General features: G+C 45.0%; 1 protein-coding gene and 1 long non-coding RNA gene across 2 annotated transcripts; both read right to left on the bottom strand.

Annotated features, from left to right (window-relative positions):
* Positions 1 to 108: 108 nt before the first annotated feature.
* On the bottom strand, positions 109 to 827 carry LOC139831302 (uncharacterized). Its single transcript, XR_011746001.1, has 2 exons — positions 626 to 827; positions 109 to 535 (listed from the first exon to the last, which is right to left on the bottom strand). It is a non-coding gene; the product is annotated as an uncharacterized lncRNA (long non-coding RNA).
* A 1,777-nt stretch (positions 828 to 2,604) lies between these two features.
* Positions 2,605 to 4,365, bottom strand: LOC127300188 (uncharacterized). Its single transcript, XM_051330274.2, has 2 exons — positions 4,043 to 4,365; positions 2,605 to 3,660 (listed from the first exon to the last, which is right to left on the bottom strand). Exons 1-2 carry the CDS (start codon positions 4,260 to 4,262, stop codon positions 2,753 to 2,755), a joined length of 1,128 nt encoding a protein of 375 aa, XP_051186234.1. The 5' UTR covers positions 4,263 to 4,365; the 3' UTR covers positions 2,605 to 2,752.
* Between the last annotated feature and the right edge of the window lie 19,261 nt (positions 4,366 to 23,626).

Here is a 23,626-nt window from a genome sequence, read left to right as displayed (position 1 = left end):
TAATAATTTTGTCCGAAAAGTTGTCAGAAAAAGTTTCTCGGATGGAGAAACTTTCTACACGAAAGTTGCAGGGAACTTAATTACGAACTCAATGGAAAAAGAATCATCTAAAACGGAGCTCTAGATTTATTGTTATGAATTTTCAAAGTCTTAAGTCAGCTAGCACATATGCAGTGATCGATCGATTGGAAATACAAGTCCGAGCGGGTTCAGTTTATTACGCTACAGGGACCCTTGGATTCAGATCTAATAGCCTACAACCTATTTGTCTTAATCTATTCATGCTTGAGAACATCAAACAGCAATTACCGACGGGGCAGTTCGAGGACGCTGAGGGGATGACGACGGCGCTGCTGCGAAGGTAGGGCTTTGGTGGTCTTCCGCGACGGCGAGGTGGTCTACAGGGCGTGGAGCTACACGGCGATTCTGATGGTGTCCTCGATGGTAGAATCTCCTTACCGAAACGGCGCTGACGTGTGGGTGTTCGTCGAAATCCGGCGATGCTCCGGCGAAGTCTCCCGAGCGGCTCCGTGCTCTGAAGATGGGGAGGAAGAGTCAGAAAGACGCGGTTGAGAGAGAGGGAGAGATTGGGAGAAAACAAAAGGGAAGTCGGGGGCTCTGCAACCTCGAGTTCGAGCTCAGCCGAGCTCCAATGGCAGTGGCGGCGGCGGAACTTTGACGAAGAAAACCGGCGGAATGGCGGCGCTATTTTTAGGGTTTCAAAGGGGGAGATACGGCGGCGATATTGAGGTATTTATATGCGGATTTCTGTGGCAACGGGCCAACAAATTCTGAGCGAAACCGAGCGATTTTCGTGGGCAGATCGAACAAGCGTACGCGTCCAGGACTCACGTCCAGAGGTAGGTGACGACGGGGGGGGGGGGGGCCACATGTCAGGAGAAAGAAAAAAAACGGGCGGGCGAGTTGATGCGCTGGACTGAAGTTGTTGCTGCGTGTCTGGCTAGGCCGGCACGGCCGCGTGCACGCGCAACCGCGCATGAGCGGAAGCTGATTGATCTGGCCGGTTCATTTTGTTTTGTTTTATTTTCCTTTTTATGTTTTATTAATTTCTAGTTTAAGTTTTAGGCCACCGAACTGACTCAAATAAAATTTGCAATCACTCCAGTATGATTTTTTTTTTTGGAAACTAATGATTACTCTTGCAGTTCAAAAATAGAAATACAAGAGTATATTTTTTTACACACTTGCCGTATAGGCTATTTAGAAAAGCAAGAAACATAATTTGAATTTATTGAAATCAAGCGATTAAAATATTTATCGAAACTGAAACCATTCGTACGTTTTATTTCAACATGGGTTTTAATATTGAAGTTGAGATGACTCAAGCGACTTTATAAAATTAATTTCGGTCAAAACCAAATTACAAAAATGTTATGATGCATATAATGCCTTAGATGGCTATTGAGAAAAAGTAAAAATAGACTTTAAGTTATTTTGGGTAGAACAAGTTTGTCAACATTTTGAAAACTAAACCTTCGGATATTTTCTTGTAGAGCCATTTGGCAAACTTTCATAAATGACTTTATGTTTAAAGAGACAACCAAAATTGAATAGTTTGAAACCCACTTCACAAAGTTAAGAAAACAATTCTAAAAGTTTTAGTTTCTTATAATATAAAAAAATAGAATATGAATTATATTTTCTCCTTTGAATCAAGTCCTCAAAAGTTTCTTTTCATTCATAATTTTCAACCAAGTCAAGCAATTCAATCAACTTAAATTATTAATTGTTTTACATTCCAAAATTTGAAAAGTTTGGGATGTTACATATCTATATGCAATGCGGGTATCATCTAGTACACATAATAGGGGTTGCTTGTTCTGCTTCATTAAAAACCGAAGGGGGGTTTTGTTGCAAATCCCAATAAATCAATGTAAAACATGTAGAGAATCTCATATTTTGTGCAAATATTATGCCAGAAACATGAAAGTTCATGGATACATTTACATGAATCAACATGTTACACATTTATCATTGTGTTGGTACTTTTATAGCTTGTCATGCTCTGGAAGTAAATTATGATTTCTTTTGCATTGCTTTAAATTATTGTATGTCACAAGTTTGGTAATGCCTTGTTTGCCCATGTCATGAGGTATTTGACCACGCCAAGTGTAGGTAGATGAGAGACATGCCGGATGCGCACGATAAATAAATGTTTGCAATAAATCGGTATGTGTATGTTTTTACATGAAGTAGTTTGATATGTGTACATGTGTGCGGTATTGGAGGGTACAACAATGTTACAATAACATTACCGCTAAGTGGCAATAATGGCACCCCACATCTTTTGGTATACATGCATATATCGATAATGGAGAACATGTACTTCGGGGCAAGTGACAAAAATTGGCATGCTTGCCCTTTTAGTACTTCTCCTCTCAATTTCATGTTTTTGGAGATATGTTGTCCATATAAATGTTACCGCTAAAGAAAAACAATTGTGTGTACTTTATTATCTATAACATGATCGTCATCATTGTTGAGAGAAAAAGATCTTGTAAACCCATGAATCTAGATCCATTGTTAACATAAGAGTACTTGTCTTGTCCTTTTGCATTATAAATGATGGGGATATTTGTGAGGTTCCTCGAAAATATTACTTTGTTGCCTTAAACTTTATAGCTACATGAACGTAAATCGTCTCTTTCAGTTCCTCCCAATAGAGAGTCCTTTGTATACAATCTGAATATACACTTTACACATATACTTATATTTATTTACTTATGCATAGTTAAGGTTTGGTTTGGGAAGAGGACCAGGTGCTTGGATCTTTGCGATAATGCACTGAAGGTGGAGGAGATGGGATCGAAGGGGTTGAAGTTGGAGGGAAGAAAGGTAGTGGCGGGAAAGGCCAAGGAAACGAAGGCGGCGGAGGTGGTGGCGGGGGCGGAGGAGGCGGTGGTGAATACAAAGACGGCAGTGGCGGAAAATGCGGAAAAGGAGGTAGGTGTGGAATCGGCGGCAAAGGGAACGGGAATACAGGTGGCGGCGGCGGTGGCGGAGACGGTGTTGAGAAAATTGGTGGCAAATGAGGGAACGGGAAGGCCGGTGGAGGTTCCGCCGCTGGTGGTGTCCATGGCCAGGGCGGCAGAGGGAAAGGGAAAGCCGGCGGTGGCGGTGAAGGCGGTGTGAAGAACGGTATCGGCGGCAGAGGGAATGGGAACGCCGGCGGTGGCGGCGTGAAGAAGGGGATAGGCGGGAGCCATGGGCGCGGCGTGCAGAACGGGATGGGCGGCCACGGCCAGTGCGGGCAGTAGAACAAGGACGTGTTGAGCGCGGCCGGCGCCATCGAGGTCCCCGCGCCGTCGCACTGGCCGCTGGCGTCCTTCTTGCCCGGTCTGTAGTAGAGAGAGTTGAGGTTGTAGATGCAAGCGTTGTTGGGATCCTGGGTCGAGAAGCTGATGTGGCTGGAGGTGGCGCTGACAGCCGGCACGTCGCAGAGTGCGGAGGGGTTGTCCAGAACGGCGGCCCGGCAGAAGGAGATGACCTCGCCGCCGGTGGTGCACCCGAGGCCGTCGATCGCCGGGATGTCGAGCCGGTAGGCGCCGTGGCTGTTGGTGGACTTCTCGGCGGTGATCTTGATCTCCTCTTTAGACGTGGAGTTCGCTCTGAGCATGCAGTCGATTCTGACTTTGACGCCTGACCAACAAAAGGAAGTTGCGTCAGAACATGCTCGAGGAGCTTGGTGAAATGCAGACAGATTTCACTGGACAAAATTATCAGTTCTTGAGCCTCGTCGTAACAGTGCGACAATAGTGAAAACAGAGTATTCACTCAATCAATCCATTCATGAAGGTTTGTAACAAATTCCTCGTAGTAGCTGTGTAACAACAGTGAGAACCGACTACTCGCATTCGTACGAAGCAATTCCAGACAACAATGCAGTTGTTGGTAACAACCAATAGGGGCTTCGCAGGCCTAACATCGATGCTGTATCGATCTTCCCAAATCCTAACACTGGAACATAGTAGTATTTGCATAATGGCATGTGCATACCAGCGACAGAAGTATACTACCGTACCTGGCAAGAAGTAGCTGTGGTTAGAGAAGGAGCTGGAGGAGCAGGCGTCGCAGAACACGGTGCCAGTGACTGTGAGGTTGGCTCCTCCGCCGCCGCCGCCGCTTTGGGACCCATGGCATTTCGCACCAGGAGGAAGGAGTAGCAGAAGAAGAAGAGCAGGTACCAGTAGCACCTCTAGCACAAGCAACGACGTCCTCTTCTTCATGGCGTAGAGCTCCATAACTGCGCAGCTCCCCTAGCTAGGAGCTGAGAAGAAGCTGATAAGCCTCGACTCCTCCTGCCTGCTTTATATCCGAGAACTGGTTGTACGAATGGCCAAAGCCTTAGCTAGTGGTTTGGGAGATGATCACCAGAATTTGAGCGGGTAGGATAGGACAGGCGACGCATAATTGCTCCAATTCACATGGAACAAGCGCATGTGAAGGGCGTTTGGACCCTTTTGTGCCTTGTGCAGCCGTGTCCCCATTTAAGCAAAGATCACAAGCTTCGTCGCTTTTGATTGGATTTCACGGGCTCAACCCGTGACGCGGAATTGTGGATTCTGGAAGTGTCTGTCTGGTTGCTCTTTGTTTAGTTTTTCAGTTTTGGCATGCCAGCATTAGGTGAAACAGACCTCAGTCTTTGGTTGCATGTAGTTTGAGGTTTCTGGCTAAATGATTATTGTTTGGTTGCGGTACGTAGGGATAGTTAGTACTATCACTCAATGCATATGCGTGCACAAGAACTGCAGTAGTTCGTTGCCCCAAGTTGCAGTGCGCGATGGCGCTCGCGTTTGGTTACTTGTGCTAGATTTTTGCATCAGTGGTGCAGTGGAAACAAATCCATATCTCCTTCCAGACGGGTCATGGTGCAGGTTTGGAATGTTGTTTGGTCGCCTGGGCCAACCTTTTTTGCACCGGGTAGAGAAGTGAGGCTTCATTGTTTGGTTGCCTGTTTCCAGCCCAACTTGCACACACGAAAACACGAATCAGCTGTTTGGTTGCACACATCACAGTTCCATATCCTTATCACAATTCAAATAGGGTGAGAATACTATGTCATAGCATGTTACATACGATCACACATCATTCAGAATAACAAGATCCTCACGATCACCACGATGAGGAAGACGATGATGTAATCTTTGGCCCGACTATGACGTACCTCCGGTGGTGCTCCTTGTAGAGCATGCACTTCCTCTTAGATGTGCTAAAGGCACTGGCTCATAGATGGCCTGATCTGCCAGGAACTTATCTTCCAGGAAGGTGAGATACTCTTGTTGTGCCTCCTCCAATGTTTCATACACTCGGTAGATGTTGTTGGAGTAGCCACTGACTTTGTCTTGACAGATCCTTCATGAGCTGCAGATTCCTCGAACCCGTCCGCGGAACACCACATACAACTAGCACGGCATAAGAAGAACAGGTAATCGATCACAACCATGAACCAATTCATAACAGAGCAATAGAACTATACAAGTGTTGATAGCAAATGATAAACTAACAGGCCATGCATGATCATTCCAAAAGTAGATCACAAGTTCATCCTACACTACTATGGTGTCATCCTACCACCACAACAAAAGTGGGTTTCATCCTAACACCGCAAGTTCACCATCACCTGAGGTGTTAGTATATACCACCTCATCATAGTTACAAAAGGGGGCCATCAAATGTCTTTCAACCCTCGCTATTGCCAAAATGTACATCACCAGCATCATCGTCAAGGTCATCAACTCCGTGCATACATCCCCTAAACCACCCCCTCAAGGGCACCACTACACGTTGCAGTGGTACTTGGCAAGGTAGTTCCTTAGCCAGAGGATGCGCTATGGCTCGATCATGCCCACAAAGCTGCAACCCTGGGCCTTGTGGTCGACGAGGTGGCTCAGCACCACCATGAGATCCTCCGATCCTCGGCAAAGCCAAGAATGTCCATGACTGCATTGTACAGGTCAGGGTGCATGTCTGTGGGCTTGTTGTCCCTGATGGCATGTGCGACGTCCTTCACAGCAACAGTCATGTTGGTGAAGGCCACCAGCTCATCGTCGGAGAAGGCACCTCTCTTCCTCTTGTCGGTGGTCGCCTTGTCAGGCGCGTCGGCAGCCTTCTCAGGTGGCCCATCGAGGATAATCGTGTCGGACTCCTGGGTTTCAGCATGCTCAGGTGAAGGAGTAGCTGCAGCCGAGCCCAGGGGCTCATTGGATCCCATGGCGTACTTGCCGGTGGCGAGGCCGAAAAAGAAGATGGTATGCATCTCTTTGTAGTCCGCAATGGGCACATTCACGTACTCCGCGTCCTTTGGGTGATCCTACGATACGAAAGGACAATGATGTTAGTTCTTCTCGTCACTCATCAAAAGAGTTAGTGAGGTGGACTCAGCGTGCTCACCGCGACGTTCCCGCAGTAGTGCTCACCCTCAAGAATGATGCATTTGCTATCCTCGCACCACTGAGTGCCGCTTAGATCGCGAAGCCTGGTAATGGTGAGCCACCTCTGCCTCCACTTCCTAAGGTGGTTGTACACCTGAGTGGAGCACACGGAGACACCATAGTGTTCAAACAGGGCCTTTGCCACAGCAGTCGGATGGACTTCCTTGAATCCTTTCTTAGTTCTCAATCCGATCTTGATCAAGCTGCACATCTTCTCCAACACGAAGCTGGACATGAATGGAAGCCATTTCATGGTGGCGGTCCCTTTCTGTGAGGCCTTCAAGGACTTGTCCGCGTCCCTGCGATTCGTGCTCTTCTTTGTGGTGGCCAACCTCTTCGCGACCTCTGCCGCTACTTGAGACACCAGGTCAGCCACATGCCCATTGACGGCCGGCAGAGGGGTGACCGCCACCTTGGACTCGAAGAGGGACTGTGAATCGGGAACTTGTGAAGGGATCTAAGAGTCCCCAACGCAGACAAGCGCCTGGCTAAAGTCATCATAGAAGGAGTCCTACACATATTGTAGTACATATAACGTGAATCTGCTAGGAACAAAGACATGCCTATAGTGGACAACACAAACCATACCAACATCATCCTAAATCAGACAAACAATTCATTGCAACTGTGAACAACACATACCCTGGCAAGATCATGGTAGGTCAGCACATTTGCGACAAACAAGGGATCGGAAATGTGGCACTCTTGCAAGATCATGATAGTTCAGCACAATCCAGACTAACCCCTACTACAAGACCAAATGCTAGCCAAGATCTGGCAACTTCTAACCTAGATCTAAACATAACCGAGGTACCGAGGTAAGGGAATCCTTACAGTCATCACCGGAGGTGAAGAAGTGCTGCACCAGGAAGAAGATGAAGCCGCCCAGATGCAGTTGCCGCCGCCGCTGCCACCATCGCCGGCCGGAGATGAGTGCGCCTCTTACCTGCTTGCCGACGGGGGGAGGTGCTCGAAATTTGGGGGGAGAGTGGAGGAGGGGGTAGAAATAGGCGATGGGGCGTGGCAGGAGGTGATGGAATCCTTCCCTCCCCCTTTTCGCATTTCGCGGATGCGCGCGTGCGCCGAAGATTCGCTTTTGCATCAGCTGCGTACGAGATTTGCATGCATCGCTGGAAACTGCCGATCCGGGCGTTCCTCCAGGGCCTGGCCCGAGAGTGCTTTGAGAACTGGTTCGTGCAACAACGCGACTGAGCCCAAGCAATCAAACAGGCAAAAAACTGTCGAGCCGATGCGAGCCAAGTCGAGGCTGGGCAACCAACGCGCCCCTACTGAGCCCGATCGAGACGGTGACGAGCTGCAGAAGTGGGAGCCATGGCCACCAGAGCTACCTGAGCCCCGTGTCGTGGAGGCTTCCTTCGGCGAGCAACCGGTCTAACTTTATTACTTAAAAGCTATAAGTATTATAGCCGGCCTCTCCATAACACAGAGATATCCCAGATAGCAACGAATAAATAAAAGTCGGTACAAAATGATTGCCAAAAGTCTCAAATCCTAGCTAGACAGGAGGAGCAGCGATCCTAAGATTATGCAGCCACTTATGTTGGATAATAAAATCCGTCGTCGTATCCTCCAACCATGTAGACACGTCCGTAAAGAGGTTGCAGTCCTCCATGCACAGAAGCGACGACCATAATGGAGCAAAGCCTTACACCGGTAGATTACCTACATAAGAGAAAAAAATATTATTAAACACCTTCTTATTCCTACATAGCCAAAACGACCATATCACGGCAATTCTCCCACTCTCATAAGTAACTTGAACCTATAATCCACCCCGTTTATCCAGTTGGTCAAAATACAATACTACGCGGTGAGTATAAGGTAGAACTTATCTAAATGATTAACCATATAGACCTAGCGAACTGACACTGAAAAAAGGGGTGTTTATTGTCTCCTCATTGACAAAAAAACACATTTTCTAGGCTAATTGTGCTTTGCAAGGTATATTCATTGTTTTAAGAATAACACAGCAACCAAGATATCATGCAAAAATATTTGTTTTCAATGGTATATTCATCTTTCAAATGGACTTACTATTAACTACTGGATTGGTTTTAATTAAGCTAACCGCTGTAGCAGTTTATTCCATAATGCCAACCTCCATTAAAGCAGCTGACAAGCTCAAGCACTGAATCTTCCATTACCAGAAGAATTTAGAGGAACATAACACAAACCAAGGAGTGCCTTCAGAAGCTGCGTCAAGACAAGAAAGAGACGTACATATCAATCTGGTATAGCTTAGGGCATCTCCAGCGGTCCAGCGCAAACAAACGCGAAAGGGCATCTCAAGTGGCCTGACGTAAACGGACGATTTGCGTCCGTTCATGTCCGCTCGGACGAAAAGTGGATCTACACCCCAGTGGTCCGACGCAAAATGTCCGACCTGTTCGCGGGGATACAAACGCAACCAAGATTTGGGTTTGAAATGCGTCGGTGTGACGGTGAAAGATCGAGATGTCGCCTAGAGGGGAGGTGAATAGGCAATTAAAAACTCTTACGGATTTGTCTTGTAATAATGCGGAATTAAACTATCGTTTAGTTTACAAGCACAAACCCTAAATATGCTAAGCTCAACTAAGTGTAACAATAGCAACTAGAGCTAAGCAAGATAGGCACAACATATATGTAGCACAAGTGATAGCAATATATATGTACTTCAAGCACGATGGCTATCACAAGGAAAGAGAGCTCGGGTATAGAAATAGCCGAGGCACGCGGAGACGAGGATGTATTCCCGTGTTCCCTTCCTTTGCAAGAAGGTACGTCACGTTTGGAGGAGTGGAGGTCCCACGAAGGATTCCCCGCGCCACGAAGGCTCACCCTATTCTCCGAACCACACCCACGAAGGATATGGCCTTTCCTTATGGTTAGCTTTTCCTCTGCTCCGGATATGGCAAGCTCCACAACCACTTCACAAGCTCCACGAAGGAGAAGCCCGGGCCTCTTCACAATCTTCTTGAAGAGATCACCGGAGCACCGACCGCCAAGCCAACTAGGAGGTCTTCCTCCAAGAGTAACAAGCTCACTGTCTCTCACTCGAACTAATCGTGGTGGAGAGCTCAACACTATGCAAAGATGCAAAGCAAGAACACTAGAGGTGTTCAAATCCTTCACTCTCAAATCCCACCCAAACAACAAATGCTGGGATGAGATTGGAGAGGAAGAACAATGGGGAAAGTCAACAAAAGACTGCAAGATCTAGATCCCAAGAGTTCCCCTCACTTAGAGAAGAAATGGTTTGGTGGAAGTGTAGATCTAGATCTCCTCTCTTAGATCCCTCAAGAATGAGCAAGAATCATGGGGGGAACAAGAGAGAGAGCAAGTTCTTCAAATGCAACAATGGAGGAGAGAGAATGGAAAGAACTAACTCAGCCCAAGGTGGAAGAAGGGCTATTTATAGCCCAAGAGCAAATATAACCATTGGGGAAAAAAGTTGGGCTGAGTCAACCGTCGAGGAGGCCGGTCAACCGGGCCTGGGGCCGGGCCGTCCGGTCCAGGGTCCGGTCAGACCGGGCCACAGACCAGACCAGCCGGTCCAAACCGGTCGGCAGGCCGGACCCCGACCGGGTCACTTTGTGTCGTCCAGGAGGTCACCCGGTTGGCGCCCAGATGGCGCCCGGTAGGCGCCTGGTTGACCGGTCGGCACGCCGGGCCATCCGGTTGGGAGGCCGGCTGACCGGGCGGCAGACCGGAACCGGCCGGCGCATGGGCCGGTCTGACCGGGTTCCTGGCCGGGTGAGCAGGAAAATATGTTATACAAAAACTGTGATAACTTTTATGTCCGGACCCCGATTGACATGAAACCAATTTTGTTGGAAAGATAATGACGAATAGAACCCCAACAAAATCGTCCAAACGGTCAGATCTGAGATCTCCAATCATATAAATAGCTCTCTTCTCCAAAGGGACAAGTTGCTCAATCATTGCACCAAAAATCTGCCAAGCTTCACCTCCATTAGAGCCACTTCAAGAACTCAAGATTTACAAGATCTCCTTCCTCCCCCAACCAAAGCTATTGATCTTTGGGGATTCGAAGGAGAAGACACCGATCTACATCCTCACCGAAGCGATTTACATTTCCCCCTCATTTGTTTGAGGGACCCCTTGCTAGTGTTCCTCTTTGGACCCCTAGTTGATTTGTGTTGATGTATTGTTGTTGATTGTTGTGTTGTTACAGATTTGGGAGCCTCCAATTCGGTTGTGGATGTGTGCCCCAAGAACTTTGTAATGGCCCGGTTTCCGCCTCGAGGAAATCCCTTAGCGGAAGTGGGCTAGGCCTTCGTGGCGTTGCTCACAGGAGATCTGAGTGAAGCCTTCGTGGCTGTTGGTTTGGCTTTCGTAGCAACCACACTCCTCCAAACGTAGACGTACCTTCTTGCAAAGGAAGGGAACTACGGGAATCATCTCCGTGTCATCGCGTGCTCCACTCTCGGTTACCTCTATCCTATTCTATCTCCTATATATTGCGTAGCTATATCTTGCATAGTTGATAACCTTGTCATATAGGTAAATTCACTTAGTTGCATATCTAGAGAATTTACCTTTGTATCAAGCCTAAATTGAAAAAGAACTAAGAATTGGGTAGCACCTATTCACCCCCCCCCCCTCTAGGTGCGGCATACGATCCTTTCAATTGGTATCAGGGCCTCGGCTCTTATTTCGGGCTTAACCGCCTAAGAGTATGCCGGACGATGAGTCTGCGGAAGGGGCCGCTGATGGCGTGTAACTCACACGTTCGTTGGGAACCCCAAGAGGAAGGTATGATGCGCACAGCAGCAAGTTTTCCCTCAGAAAGAAACCAAGGTTTATCGAACCAGGAGGAGCCAAGAAGCACGTTGAAGGTTGATGGCGGCGGGATGTAGTGCGGCGCAACACCAGGGATTCCGGCGCCAACGTGGAACCTGCACAACACAACCAAAGTACTTTGTCCCAACGAAACAGTGAGGTTGTCAATCTCACCGGCTTGCTGTAACAAAGGATTAACCGTATTGTGTGGAAAATGATTGTTTGCAGAAAACAGTAGAACAAGATGTGCGATGATTGTATTTCAGTAAAGAGAATTGGACCGGGGTCCACAGTTCACTAGAGGTGTCTCTCCCATAAGACAAACAGCATGTTGGGTGAACAAATTACAGTTGGGCAATTGACAAATAAAGAGGGCATGACCATGCACATACATATCATGATGAGTATAGTGAGATTTAATTGGGCATTACGACAAAGTACATAGACCGCTATCCAAAGATGCATCTATGCCTAAAAAGTCCACCTTCAAAGTTATCATCCGAACCCCTCCGGTATTAAGTTGCAAAGCAACAGACAATTGCATTAAGTATGGTGCGTAATGTAATCAACAACTACATCCTTAGACATAGCATCAATGTTTTATCCCTAGTGGCAACAAGACAACACAACCTTAGAACTTTCTCACATCGTCCTGTGTCAATGCAGGCATGAACCCACTATCGAGCATTAATACTCCCTCTTGGAGTTACAAGCATCTACTTGGCCAGAGCATCTACTAGTAACGGAGAGCATGCAAGATCATAAACAACATATAGATATAACTTTGATAATCAACATAACAAGTATTCTCTATTCATCGGATCCCAACAAACGCAACATATAGAATTACAGATAGATGATCTTGATCATGTTAGGCAGCTCACAAGATCCGACAATGAAGCACAATGGGGAGAAGACAACCATCTAGCTACTGCTATGGACCCATAGTCCAGGGGTAGACTACTCACACATCACACCGGAGGCGACCATGGCGGCGTAGAGTCCTCCGGGAGATGATTCCCCTCTCCGGCAGGGTGCTGGAGGCGATCTCCTGGATCCCCCGAGATGGGATCGGCGTTGGCGGCGTCTCTGGAAGGTTTTCCGTATCGTGGCTCTCGTACTGGGGGTTTCGTCACGGAGGCTTTAAGTAGGCGGAAGGGCAAGTCAGGAGGGGGCACGGGGGCCCCACACCATAGGCCGGCGCGGCCAAGGGGGGGCCGCACCGCCCTAGGGTTTGGCCACCCTGTGGCCCCACTTCGTTTCGTCTTCGGACTTCTGGAAGCTTCGTGGCAAAATAGGCCCCTGGGCGTTGATTTCGTCCAATTCCGAGAATATTTCCTTACTAGGATTTCTGAAACCAAAAACAGCAAAAACAAAGAATCGGCACTTCGGCATCTTGTTAATAGGTTAGTTCCAGAAAATGCACGAATATGACATAAAGTGTGCATAAAACATGTAGATAACATCAATAATGTGGCATGGAACATAAGAAATTATCGATACGTCGGAGACGTATCAGCATCCCCAAGCTTAGTTCTGCTCGTCCCGAGCAGGTAAAACGATAACACAGATAATTTCTGGAGTGACATGCCATCATAATCTTGATCATACTATTTGTAAAGCATATGTAGTGAATGCAGCGATCAAAACAATGTATATGACATGAGTAAACAAGTGAATCATAAAGCAAAGACTTTTCATGAATAGCACTTCAAGACAAGCATCAATAAGTCTTGCATAAGAGTTAACTCATAAAGCAATAATTCAAAGTAAAGGCATTGAAGCAACACAAAAGAAGATTAAGTTTCAGCGGTTGCTTTCAACTTGTAACATGTATATCTCATGGATAGAGTAATATAATAAGTGCAATAAGCAAGTATGTAGGAATCAATGCACAGTTCACACAAGTGTTTGCTTCTTGAGGTGGAGAGAAATAGGTGAACTGACTCATCATTGAAAGTAAAAGAATGGTCCTCCATAGAGGAAAAGCATCGATTGCTATATTTGTGCTAGAGCTTTGATTTTGAAAACATGAAACAATTTTGTCAACGGTAGTAATAAAGCATATGTATCATGTAAATTATATCTTACAAGTTGCAAGCCTCACGCATAGTGTACTAATAGTGCCCGCACCTTGTCCTAATTAGCTTGGACTACCGGATCATCACAATGCACATGTTTTGACCAAGTGTCACAAAGGGGTACCTCTATGCCGCCTGTACAAAGGTCTAAGGAGAAAGCTCGCATTGGATTTCTCGCTATTGATTATTCTTCAACTTAGACATCCATACCGGGACAACATAGACAACAGATAATGGACTCCTCTTTTATGCATAAGCATGTAACAACAATTAATAATTTTCTCATTTGAGATTGAGGATATATGTCCAAAACTGAAACTTCCACCATGGATCATGGCTTTAGTTAGCGGCCCAATGTTCTTCTCTAACAATATGCATGCTTAACCATAAGGTGGTAGATCGCTCTTACTTCAGACAAGACGAACATGCATAGCAACTCACATGAAATTCAACAAAGAGTAGTTGATGGCGTCCCCAGTGAACATGGTTATCGCACAACAAGCAACTTAATAAGAGATAAAGTGCATAATTACATATTCAATACCACAATAGTTTTTAAGCTATTTGTCCCATGAGCTATATATTGCAAAGGTGAATGATGGAATTTTAAAGGTAGCACTCAAGCAATTTACTTTGGAATGGCGGAAAATACCATGTAGTAGGTAGGTATGGTGGACACAAATGGCATAGTGGTTGGCTCAAGTATTTTGGATGCATGAGAAGTATTCCCTCTCGATACAAGGTTTAGGCTAGCAAGGCTTATTTGAAACAAACACAAGGATGAACTGGTGCAGCAAAACTCACATAAAAGACATATTGAAAACATTATAAGACTCTACACCGTCTTCCTTGTTGTTCAAACTCAATACTAGAAATTATCTAGACCTTAGAGAAACCAAATATGCAAACCAAATTTTAGCATGCTCTATGTATTTCTTCATTAATGGATGCAAAGCATATGATGCAAGAGCTTAATCATGAGCACAACAATTGCCAAGTATCACATTACCCAAGACATTAATAGCAATTACTACATGTATCATTTTCCAATTCCAACCATATAACAATTTAACGAAGAAGAAACTTTGCCATGAATACTATGAGTAGAAACCAAGGACATACTTGTCCATATGCTACAGCGGAGCGTGTCTCTCTCCCATAAAGTGAATGCTAGGATCCATTTTATTCAAACAAAACAAAAAACAAAAACAAACCGACGCTCCAAGAAAAAGCACATAAGATGTGATGGAATAAAAATATAGTTTCAGGGGAGGAACCTGATAATGTTGTCGATGAAGAAGGGGATGCCTTGGGCATCCCCAAGCTTAGACGCTTGAGTCTTCTTAATATATGCAGGGATGAACCACCGGGGCATCCCCAAGCTTAGAGCTTTCACTCTCCTTGATCATGTTGCATCATACTCCTCTCTTGATCCTTGAAAACTTCCTCCACACCAAACTCGAAACAACTCATTAGAGGGTTAGTGCACAATAAAAATTAACATATTTAGAGGTGACACAATCATTCTTAACACTTCTGGACATTGAATAATGCTACTGGACATTAGTGGATTAAATAAATTCATCCAACATAGCAAAAGAGGCAATGCGAAATAAAAGGCAGAATCTGTCAAAACAGAACAGTTCGTATTGACGAATTTTAAAATGGCACCAGACTTGCTCAAATGAAAATGCTCAAATTGAATGAAAGTTGCGTACATATCTGAGGATCATGCACGTAAATTGGCTTAATTTTCTGAGCTACCTACAGGGAGGTGGACCCAGATTCGTGACAGCAAAGAAATCTGGAACTGCGCAGTAATCCAAATCTAGTACTTACTTTTCTATCAACGGCTTTACTTGGCACAACAAAACACAAAACTAAGATAAGGAGAGGTTGCTACAGTAGTAAACAACTTCCAAGACACAAAATAAAAACAAAGTACTGTAGGTAAAACATGGGTTGTCTCCCATAAGCGCTTTTCTTTAACGCCTTTCAGCTAGGCGCAGAAAGTGTGTATCAAGTATTATCGGAGGGTGGTGTATCATTATTATGAGCTCCCCCATCCGCAGTGGTACTAAGGGTTTTGTCAATTTTAGGCCTATAATAATACTTCTTTGGTTTAGGCACTTTAGAGACATACATAAACTTTTGCTCCTTACCCACATAAGCTTTCTCCTTATATTTAAGAGAAGAAAATGTTGAACCCAAGGTTCCCATAGCTTTTTCAAGTTCATCAATCCTATTGATTTGATCATCATGGACAACACAAGTTCCTAGGACACTAATTCTTTCATCAATTCCTACTAAGGATTTATCAAGTTCATCAGTTTTATCAAGTAACATTTCCAATTTAGCTTCAATACTTGGAAAAATTTTCTCTATGGTTTCCAATTTTTTCATAACATCTTCAAGAGAGATTTCAGTTTTAACTTTATCAACAGGGGGTATTCCAAATAGACTCTCAATAATGCAACTAGCTTCTAATGCAGGAGTACTTAGGAAGTCACCCTTTGCGAGACTATCAAGAACATATCTATTCCAGCTAGAAATACCAACATAAAAATTCCTGAGTAAAATAATGGTGGAGTGTTTCTTAGTGCACCTATTATGGGCATCACTAATACTATACCAAGCATCTCTTAAACATTCTCCCCCTCGTTGCTTAAACGTACGAACTTCAACTTCAGGATTACTCATTTTAGTAGTAGTAAATAAAGCAAACTAGATAAAGTAAATGCAAGTAACTAATTTTTTTGTGTTTTTGATATAGCAAACAAGATAACAAATAAAGTAAAACTAGCAACTAATTTTTTTGTATTTTGATTTAGTGCAGCAAACAAAGTAGTAAATAAAACTAAGCAAGACAAAAACAAAGTAAAGAGATTGGGAAGTGGAGACTCCCCTTGCAGCGTGTCTTGATCTCCCTGGCAACGGCGCCGGAAATCTAGCTTGATGGCGTGTAACTCGCACGTTCGTTGGGAACCCCAAGAGGAAGGTATGATGCGCACAGCAGCAAGTTTTCCCTCAGAAAGAAACCAAGGTTTATCGAACCAGGAGGAGCCAAGAAGCACGTTGAAGGTTGATGGCGGCGGGATGTAGTGCGGTGCAACACCAGGGATTCCGGCGCCAACGTGGAACCTGCACAACACAACCAAAGTACTTTGTCCCAACGAAACAGTGAGGTTGTCAATCTCACCGGCTTGCTGTAACAAAGGATTAACCGTATTGTGTGGAAAATGATTGTTTGCAGAAAACAGTAGAACAAGATTACGAGATTGTATTTCAGTAAAGAGAATTGGACCGGGGTCCACAGTTCACTAGAGGTGTCTCTCCCATAAGACAAACAACATGTTGGGTGAACAAATTACAGTTGGGCAATTGACAAATAAAGAGGGCATGACCATGCACATACATATCATGATGAGTATAGTGAGATTTAATTGGGCACTACGACAAAGTACATAGACCGCTATCCAGCATGCATCTATGCCTAAAAAGTCCACCTTCAGGTTATCATCCGAACCCCCTCCAGTATTAAGTTGCAAAGCAACAGACAATTGCATTAAGTATGGTGCGTAATGTAATCAACAACTACATCCTTAGACATAGCATCAATGTTTTATCCCTAGTGGCAACAGCACAACACAACCTTAGAACTTTCTCATCACCGTCCTGTGTCAATGCAGGCATGAACCCACTATCGAGCATTAATACTCCCTCTTGGAGTTACAAGCATCTACTTGGCCAGAGCATCTACTAGTAATGGAGAGCATGCAAGATCATAAACAACACATAGATATAACTTTGATAATCAACATAACAAGTATTCTCTATTCATCGGATCCCAACAAACGCAACATATAGAATTACAGATAGATGATCTTGATCATGTTAGGCAGCTCACAAGATCCGACAATGAAGCACAATGGGGAGAAGACAACCATCTAGCTACTGCTATGGACCCATAGTCCAGGGGTAGACTACTCACACATCACACCGGAGGCGACCATGGCGGCGTAGAGTCCTCCGGGAGATGATTCCCCTCTCCGGCAGGGTGCCGGAGGCGATCTCCTGGATCCCCCGAGATGGGATCGGCGTTGGCGGCGTCTCTAGAAGGTTTTCCGTATCGTGGCTCTCGTACTGGGGGTTTCATCACGGAGGCTTTAAGTAGGCGGAAGGGCAAGTCAGGAGGGGGCACGGGGGCCCCACACCATAGGCCGGCGCGGCCAAGGGGGGGGGCCGCGCCGCCCTAGGGTTTGGCCACCCTGTGGCCCCACTTCGTTTCGTCTTCGGACTTCTGGAAGCTTCGTGGCAAAATAGGCCCCTGGGCGTTGATTTCGTCCAATTCCGAGAATATTTCCTTACTAGGATTTCTGAAACCAAAAACAGCAGAAAACAGCAACTGGCACTTCGGCATCTTGTTAATAGGTTAGTTCCAGAAAATGCACGAATATGACATAATGTGTGCATAAAACATGTAGATAACATCAATAATGTGGCATGGAACATAAGAAATTATCGATACGTCGGAGACGTATCAGCCGCTAAGATGGTCTCCATGGATGATTTCAATTCGTTGAGATCCTCCATGGAAGCTCAAATGGAAAGCATGAGAAACATGATTTCCGAGCTTTTGACTCCGGTCCGTCCCGTGGCTCCCACCGTAGAGGTAAAGGACACGGGTGCGTTAGAAGAGGGAAATGCTTCGGCATTACCCTCCTCTACCAAACCCGTGGATGGTGATAACTCAACAACTATCAAATCTCCCATTGCATCTCCTAGGGGAACTAGTGGAGGTGAGAGCTACAATCGAGTGGCTCCTCCTTTCCTATCTCCCGATATCCCGGTTCCCCATCCTCATGTAAACATTAGGAGCGACCCACCTAAGTTTAAGTCAAAGATTACGACACTTGGCAATTTGAGTTTCGTTCTCATGTTCGCAGTGCCTCCAACGAACTTTGGAGAATCATCGAGGAAGGCTTCAAGCCATACAACCCCGACAAGTTGACTAGAAGAGAAGCGGTTGATAGTCAACTCAATAACACCGCCCTACACATGATTCAAACTAGTGTGGGGACAAAAGAATTGTCTCGGGTTCGGAACTACACCACCGCCAAGGAAGCTTGGGATGCTTTGGCCGCTAGTTGCATTGGGAGTGATAGCATGAGAAGGAACAAGTACAATTATCTTCAGAATCAAGCCGAAGGATTCATGAGGCTACCGGATGAAGATCATGAAGCCATGTATGGAAGGCTTCTCACCGTTGCCGATGCTTTCCGGAATGTGGGTGCCACCCACATCAATGATTCTTGGATCAAGGACAAGTACATCGATTGCATGATGCCCTTTGAGCCCATAGATGTCAAGACTCTTGTTGGGAGAGAATGCTATTCCTCTCTCACTTCTCAACAAGCCGTGCACGAGATGCAAGCCCTCAAGGTGCTCGAGCAAAACTCCCGTGATTCTCGCAATCGTGCCATTGGTATGTCAAAAGGGAACAATCTTGCCTTGACAGTCAACCCCGTAGAAGAAGTGTACCCTCAAGAACAATATAGGGCATCTTGGAGTATGTCCTATCCGGAAGATTTGAAATGTCACTATCATGATCACATGGCCTTCGCGGCAAAGTCTTTTTGGGTTGATCCTTCCAAGGCCAAGGAAGACAACATCAAGAGAAACAACAAAAGTGGGTTCACTAGCTTTGGTCCAAAAACAAGATCATGCTACAATTGTGATGACAAGCTCCATTTCATCGCCGAATGCCCCTATTAGAATAGGGAGAATCATAATGGAAGGCTCATTCCCAAGGACAAGAGCAAAGACTCAAAGGGCAAATATTCAAAAGCCCCCAACAAGAAGTTCTACAACAACAAGACCAAGAAGGGCAAGAGGTCCTCAAAAGTTGTGCTAGTGACTATGGAAGAATATTCTTCCGATGAAGTTGAAAGTTCTAGTGATGAAGAAGAAGAAGAGAGCTCAAGGGGAGTGGCCACCATTGTCACTACCAACATTCCCCCATCTTCTCTCTTTGAATCTCCCAATGAGAATCCTCAAATAAAGAATGCACATTGCTTCATGGCAAGGTCCACCTTGGACACATCTATTGTGCTATCAACTCAAGAAGAATATACCTCCGGAGATGATGAAGTTGATGATGAAGAAGATGCAACCTCTAATGGATTGGTCGCTCTTGCCTCCCTCTCCACTAAATCTTCATCACCAAGTGAATCCCCCAATGAGGTCATTCATGTGGAGGAAGAAAGTTGCCTCATGGCTAAATCCTCCGAGGTATCATCTTCTAGCCCCTCTATGCCTAACATGTCAAGTGATCTAGGAGTTGATCATGCTAGCCTAATGGTAAAACAAGAATTACTAGAGTTTGATGAAGTCATTCTTAACCTACAAGGTAACACTAAAAAGCATGTGTCAAACCTCATGGCTCGCCTAGCTCAACTAAGTGATACACTTGAAAAAAAATGTCAAATGGAGAGAGAGGACTCTCTTGAAATTCATGCTCTTAAAAATGCTCTTGAGGAAAGTCAAGAAACTATAGCTTCTCTTGAAGAGAGGCTAGAAACTCTTGAAGAGCCTCAAGATAAGATTAACAAACTCATCAAATCTAGAGATCTTGCTAGGGCTAAAACTAAAGTGCTTAAAAAGGAAAAGGCCCAATTTGGTGTTGATCATGAGAAACTTGTGAAGGATCTAGATGAACTAGACAAAGCTCACAAAGCTTTGAAGAATGAATACAATCTCCTATCCAAGTCTCATGAGCAACTTCAAATTAGGCTTGCTTCATATGATGTGCCTAGTTCCTCTACTCCTTCATGTGATCATGCAAACATTGTTGAGGAAATGCTAAGTTGAAGGATGAACTTGCTAAGGCCTCCTCTCCCCAAAGTAAACTTTCTTTGGATGATCTTTTGAGTAAGCAAAGATCAAACAATGGGAAGGAGGGCCTTGGTTTTAATGAGAAGGCAAAGAAGGAAAACAAGCAAAAGGCCAAGCCCGCACAAATAAAGAAGAAAGCTATCACTAATGGTGAAGCCCCTAAGGGAAACACCATTAATGATGATAATGCGGGAAATGCTAACCCTCACTATGTTCTATTTAAAGATTATTATGGTGATGTTTATGCTAAATATGTTGGCCCATATGATGGTTATGTTGCTTGGTATATTTGGGTCCCAAAGACCCTTGTTGCTAACAAAAGAGGACCCATTGAGAAATGGGTACCTAAATCCAAGAATTGATCTCATGTAGGACTATGCCGCCGGAGGTTCAAAATGGGCACTTGATAGTGGATGTACAAGTCATATGACCGGCGGCAAGAACCTCGTCAAGGAGTTGAGACCAAATATAAATAATATCACCGTCTCCTTTGGCGACAATTCTACATCCGAGGTATTGGGTTTTGGCAAGGTTGTGGTTGCACACAACATTACTCTTGTGGATGTCATGCTTGTCAAAACCCTTGGTTACAATTTGCTTTCCGTTTCCGCCCTTGGCAAGATGGGTTTCGCCGTCTTTATTGATAATGATATTGTGGTCCTCTTGTGGAGCAAGACTCTAAAAGTCGCTTTCGTTGGGTATCGCGAACATAACTTGTATGTGGTGGACTTTTCGGGGACCACCACTTCAAGTGCGATGTGCCTATTCGGAAAGGCGGATGTGGGTTGGTTGTGGCATCGCCGCTTGGCCCATGTCAACATGAGAACTTTGCAAAGTCTTCACAAGGGGAACCATATTGTGGGACTAATGGAAAATGTGTCTTTTGCCAAAGATCGTGTTTGTAGGGCTTGTGTTGAAGGCAAAATGCATGACTCTCCGCATCCAAGCAAGACCATCATCTCTTCCAAGAGGATCTTGGAGCTCCTTCATGTGGATCTCTTTAGTCCTGTTACTCATGCAAGTCTTGGTGCGAAGAAACATTGCTTGGTGATTATTGATGACTACTCAAGATACACTTGGGTCTACTTTCTCAAGACGAAAGATGAGACTCAACAAATATTCATTGACTTTGCTACCGAGGTGCAACGTCAACACAATCTCCTCATTATGGCAATAAGAAGTGACAACGGCTCCGAGTTCAAAACTATACACTCAATGATTTTCTTAGTGATGAGGGGATTCGTCACCAATATTCCGCTGCTTACACCCCTCAACAAAATGGTGTTGCGGAGAGGAAGAACCGAACTCTTATGGATATGACAAGATCTATGATGGCAGAGTGATGTCTACGGGAGCTTCTATTCTTGTAGACAGTGTTGGGCCTCCAAGAGCAGAGGTTTGTAGAACAGCAGCAAGTTTCCCTTAAGTGGATCACCCAAGGTTTATCGATCTCAGGGAGGAAGAGGTCAAAGATATCCCTCTCATGCAACCCTGCAACCACAAAGCAAGAAGTCTCGTGTGTCCCCAACACACCTAATAGGTGCACTAGTTCGGCGAAGAGATAGTGAAATACAGGTAGTATGAATAAGTATGAGCAGTAGCAACAGCGCCAGAAAAGTGCTTTGCTATCCAGGACTGGCGTGTGGTTGATGGTGGTAATATTGCAGACAGTACAGATGCAGTAGAACAGTAAACAAGCAGCGATAGCAGTATTGGAAACAAGGCCTAGGTATCATACTTTCACTAGTGGACACTCTCAACATTGATCACATAACAGAATAAATAAATAGATGCTAGACTCTACACTCTCTTGTTGGATGATGAACACCACTAACTGTGTAGGATTACACGAACCCTCAATGCCGGAGTTAACAAGCTCCACAATATTCAATGTTCATATTTAAATAACCTTAGAGTGCAAGATAGATCAACACAACCAAACCAAGTACTAACATAGCATGCACACTGTGACCATCACACTATGAAAGGAGGAATAGATCACATCAATACCATCATAGTAATAGTTAACTTCATAATCTACAAGAGATCACAATCATAGCATAAACCAAGTACTTCATGATGCACACACTGCCAACATTACATCATGGAGGAGGAATAGACTACTTTAATAACATCACTAGAGTAGCACATAGATGAATTGTGATACAAAACTCATATGAATCTCAATCATGTAAGGAAGCTCATGAGATCATTGTATTGAAGTACATAGGGAGAGAGATTAACCACATAGCTACCGGTACAGCCCTTAGCCTCGATGGAGAACTACTCCCTCCTCATGGGAGGCAGCAGTGTTGATGAAGATGGCGGTGGAGATGATGGAGAAGCCTTCCGGGGGCACTTCCCCATCCCGGCGGCGTGCCGGAACAGAGACTCCTGTCCCCCAGATCTTGGCTTCGCGATGGCGGCGGCTCTGGAAGGTTTCTCATACCGTGGCTTTTTCGTCTCGAAGATTTAGGTCGAGGAGGCTTAAATAGGCGAAGAGGCGGCGTCAGAAGGTCAACGAGGCGACGACACACTAGGGGGGCGCGGGCCCCCCCTTGGCCGTGCCAGGTTCATGTGTGGTGGGCCTGTGGCCCCCCTCTGGCCTCTCTCGGGTGTTCTGGATGCTTCCGGGGATTCTAAGATGCTGGGCGTTGATTTCGTCCGATTCCGAGAATATTTCCTTACTAGGATTTCTGAAACCAAAAACAGCAGAAAACAGGAACTGGCCCTTCGGCATCTCGTCAATAGGTTAGTTCCGAAAAACGCATAAAAACGATATAAAGTGTGCATAAAACATGTAGATATCATCAATAATGTGGCATGGAACATAAGAAATTATCGATACGTCGGAGACGTATCAGCATCCCCAAGCTTAGTTTCTGCTCGTCCCGAGCAGGTAAACGATAACAAAGATAATTTCTGGAGTGATATGCCATCATAACCTTGATCATACTATTGTAAAGCATATGTAATGAATGCAGCGATCAAAACAATGGTAAATGACATGAGTAAACAATTGAATCATATAGCAAGGACTTTTCATGAATAGTACTTCAAGACAAGCATCAATAAGTCTTGCATAAGAGTTAACTCATAAAGCAATAATTCAAAGTAAAGGCATTGAAGCAACACAATGGAAGATTAAGTTTCAGCGGTTGCTTTCAACTTGTAACATGTATATCTCATGGATAGTTGTCAATGCAAAGTAATATAATAAGTGCAATATGCAAGTATGTAGGAATCAATGCACAGTTCACACAAGTGTTTGCTTCTTGAGATGGAGAGAAATAGGTGAACTGACTCAACACAAAAGTAAAAGAATGGCCCTTCGCAGAGGGAAGCATCGATTGCTATATTTGTGCGAGAGCTTTGATTTTGAAAACATATAGA

This window comes from Lolium perenne, chromosome 5 (genome assembly GCF_019359855.2).
Source record: "Lolium perenne isolate Kyuss_39 chromosome 5, Kyuss_2.0, whole genome shotgun sequence".
NCBI lineage: Eukaryota > Viridiplantae > Streptophyta > Magnoliopsida > Poales > Poaceae > Lolium > Lolium perenne.
This window is presented reverse-complemented; position numbering and strand designations above follow the sequence as displayed.

Bases quoted from the DNA above. Each gene is read 5' to 3' on its own strand.
- LOC127300188 (XM_051330274.2), bottom strand. From the start codon at position 4,262: ATGGAGCTCTACGCCATGAAGAAGAGGACGTCGTTGCTTGTGCTAGAG. The intron at 3,661-4,042 runs GTACGGTAGTAT...TTTGTTGGTCAG, and splicing joins CCACAGCTACTTCTTGCCAG to GCGTCAAAGTCAGAATCGAC.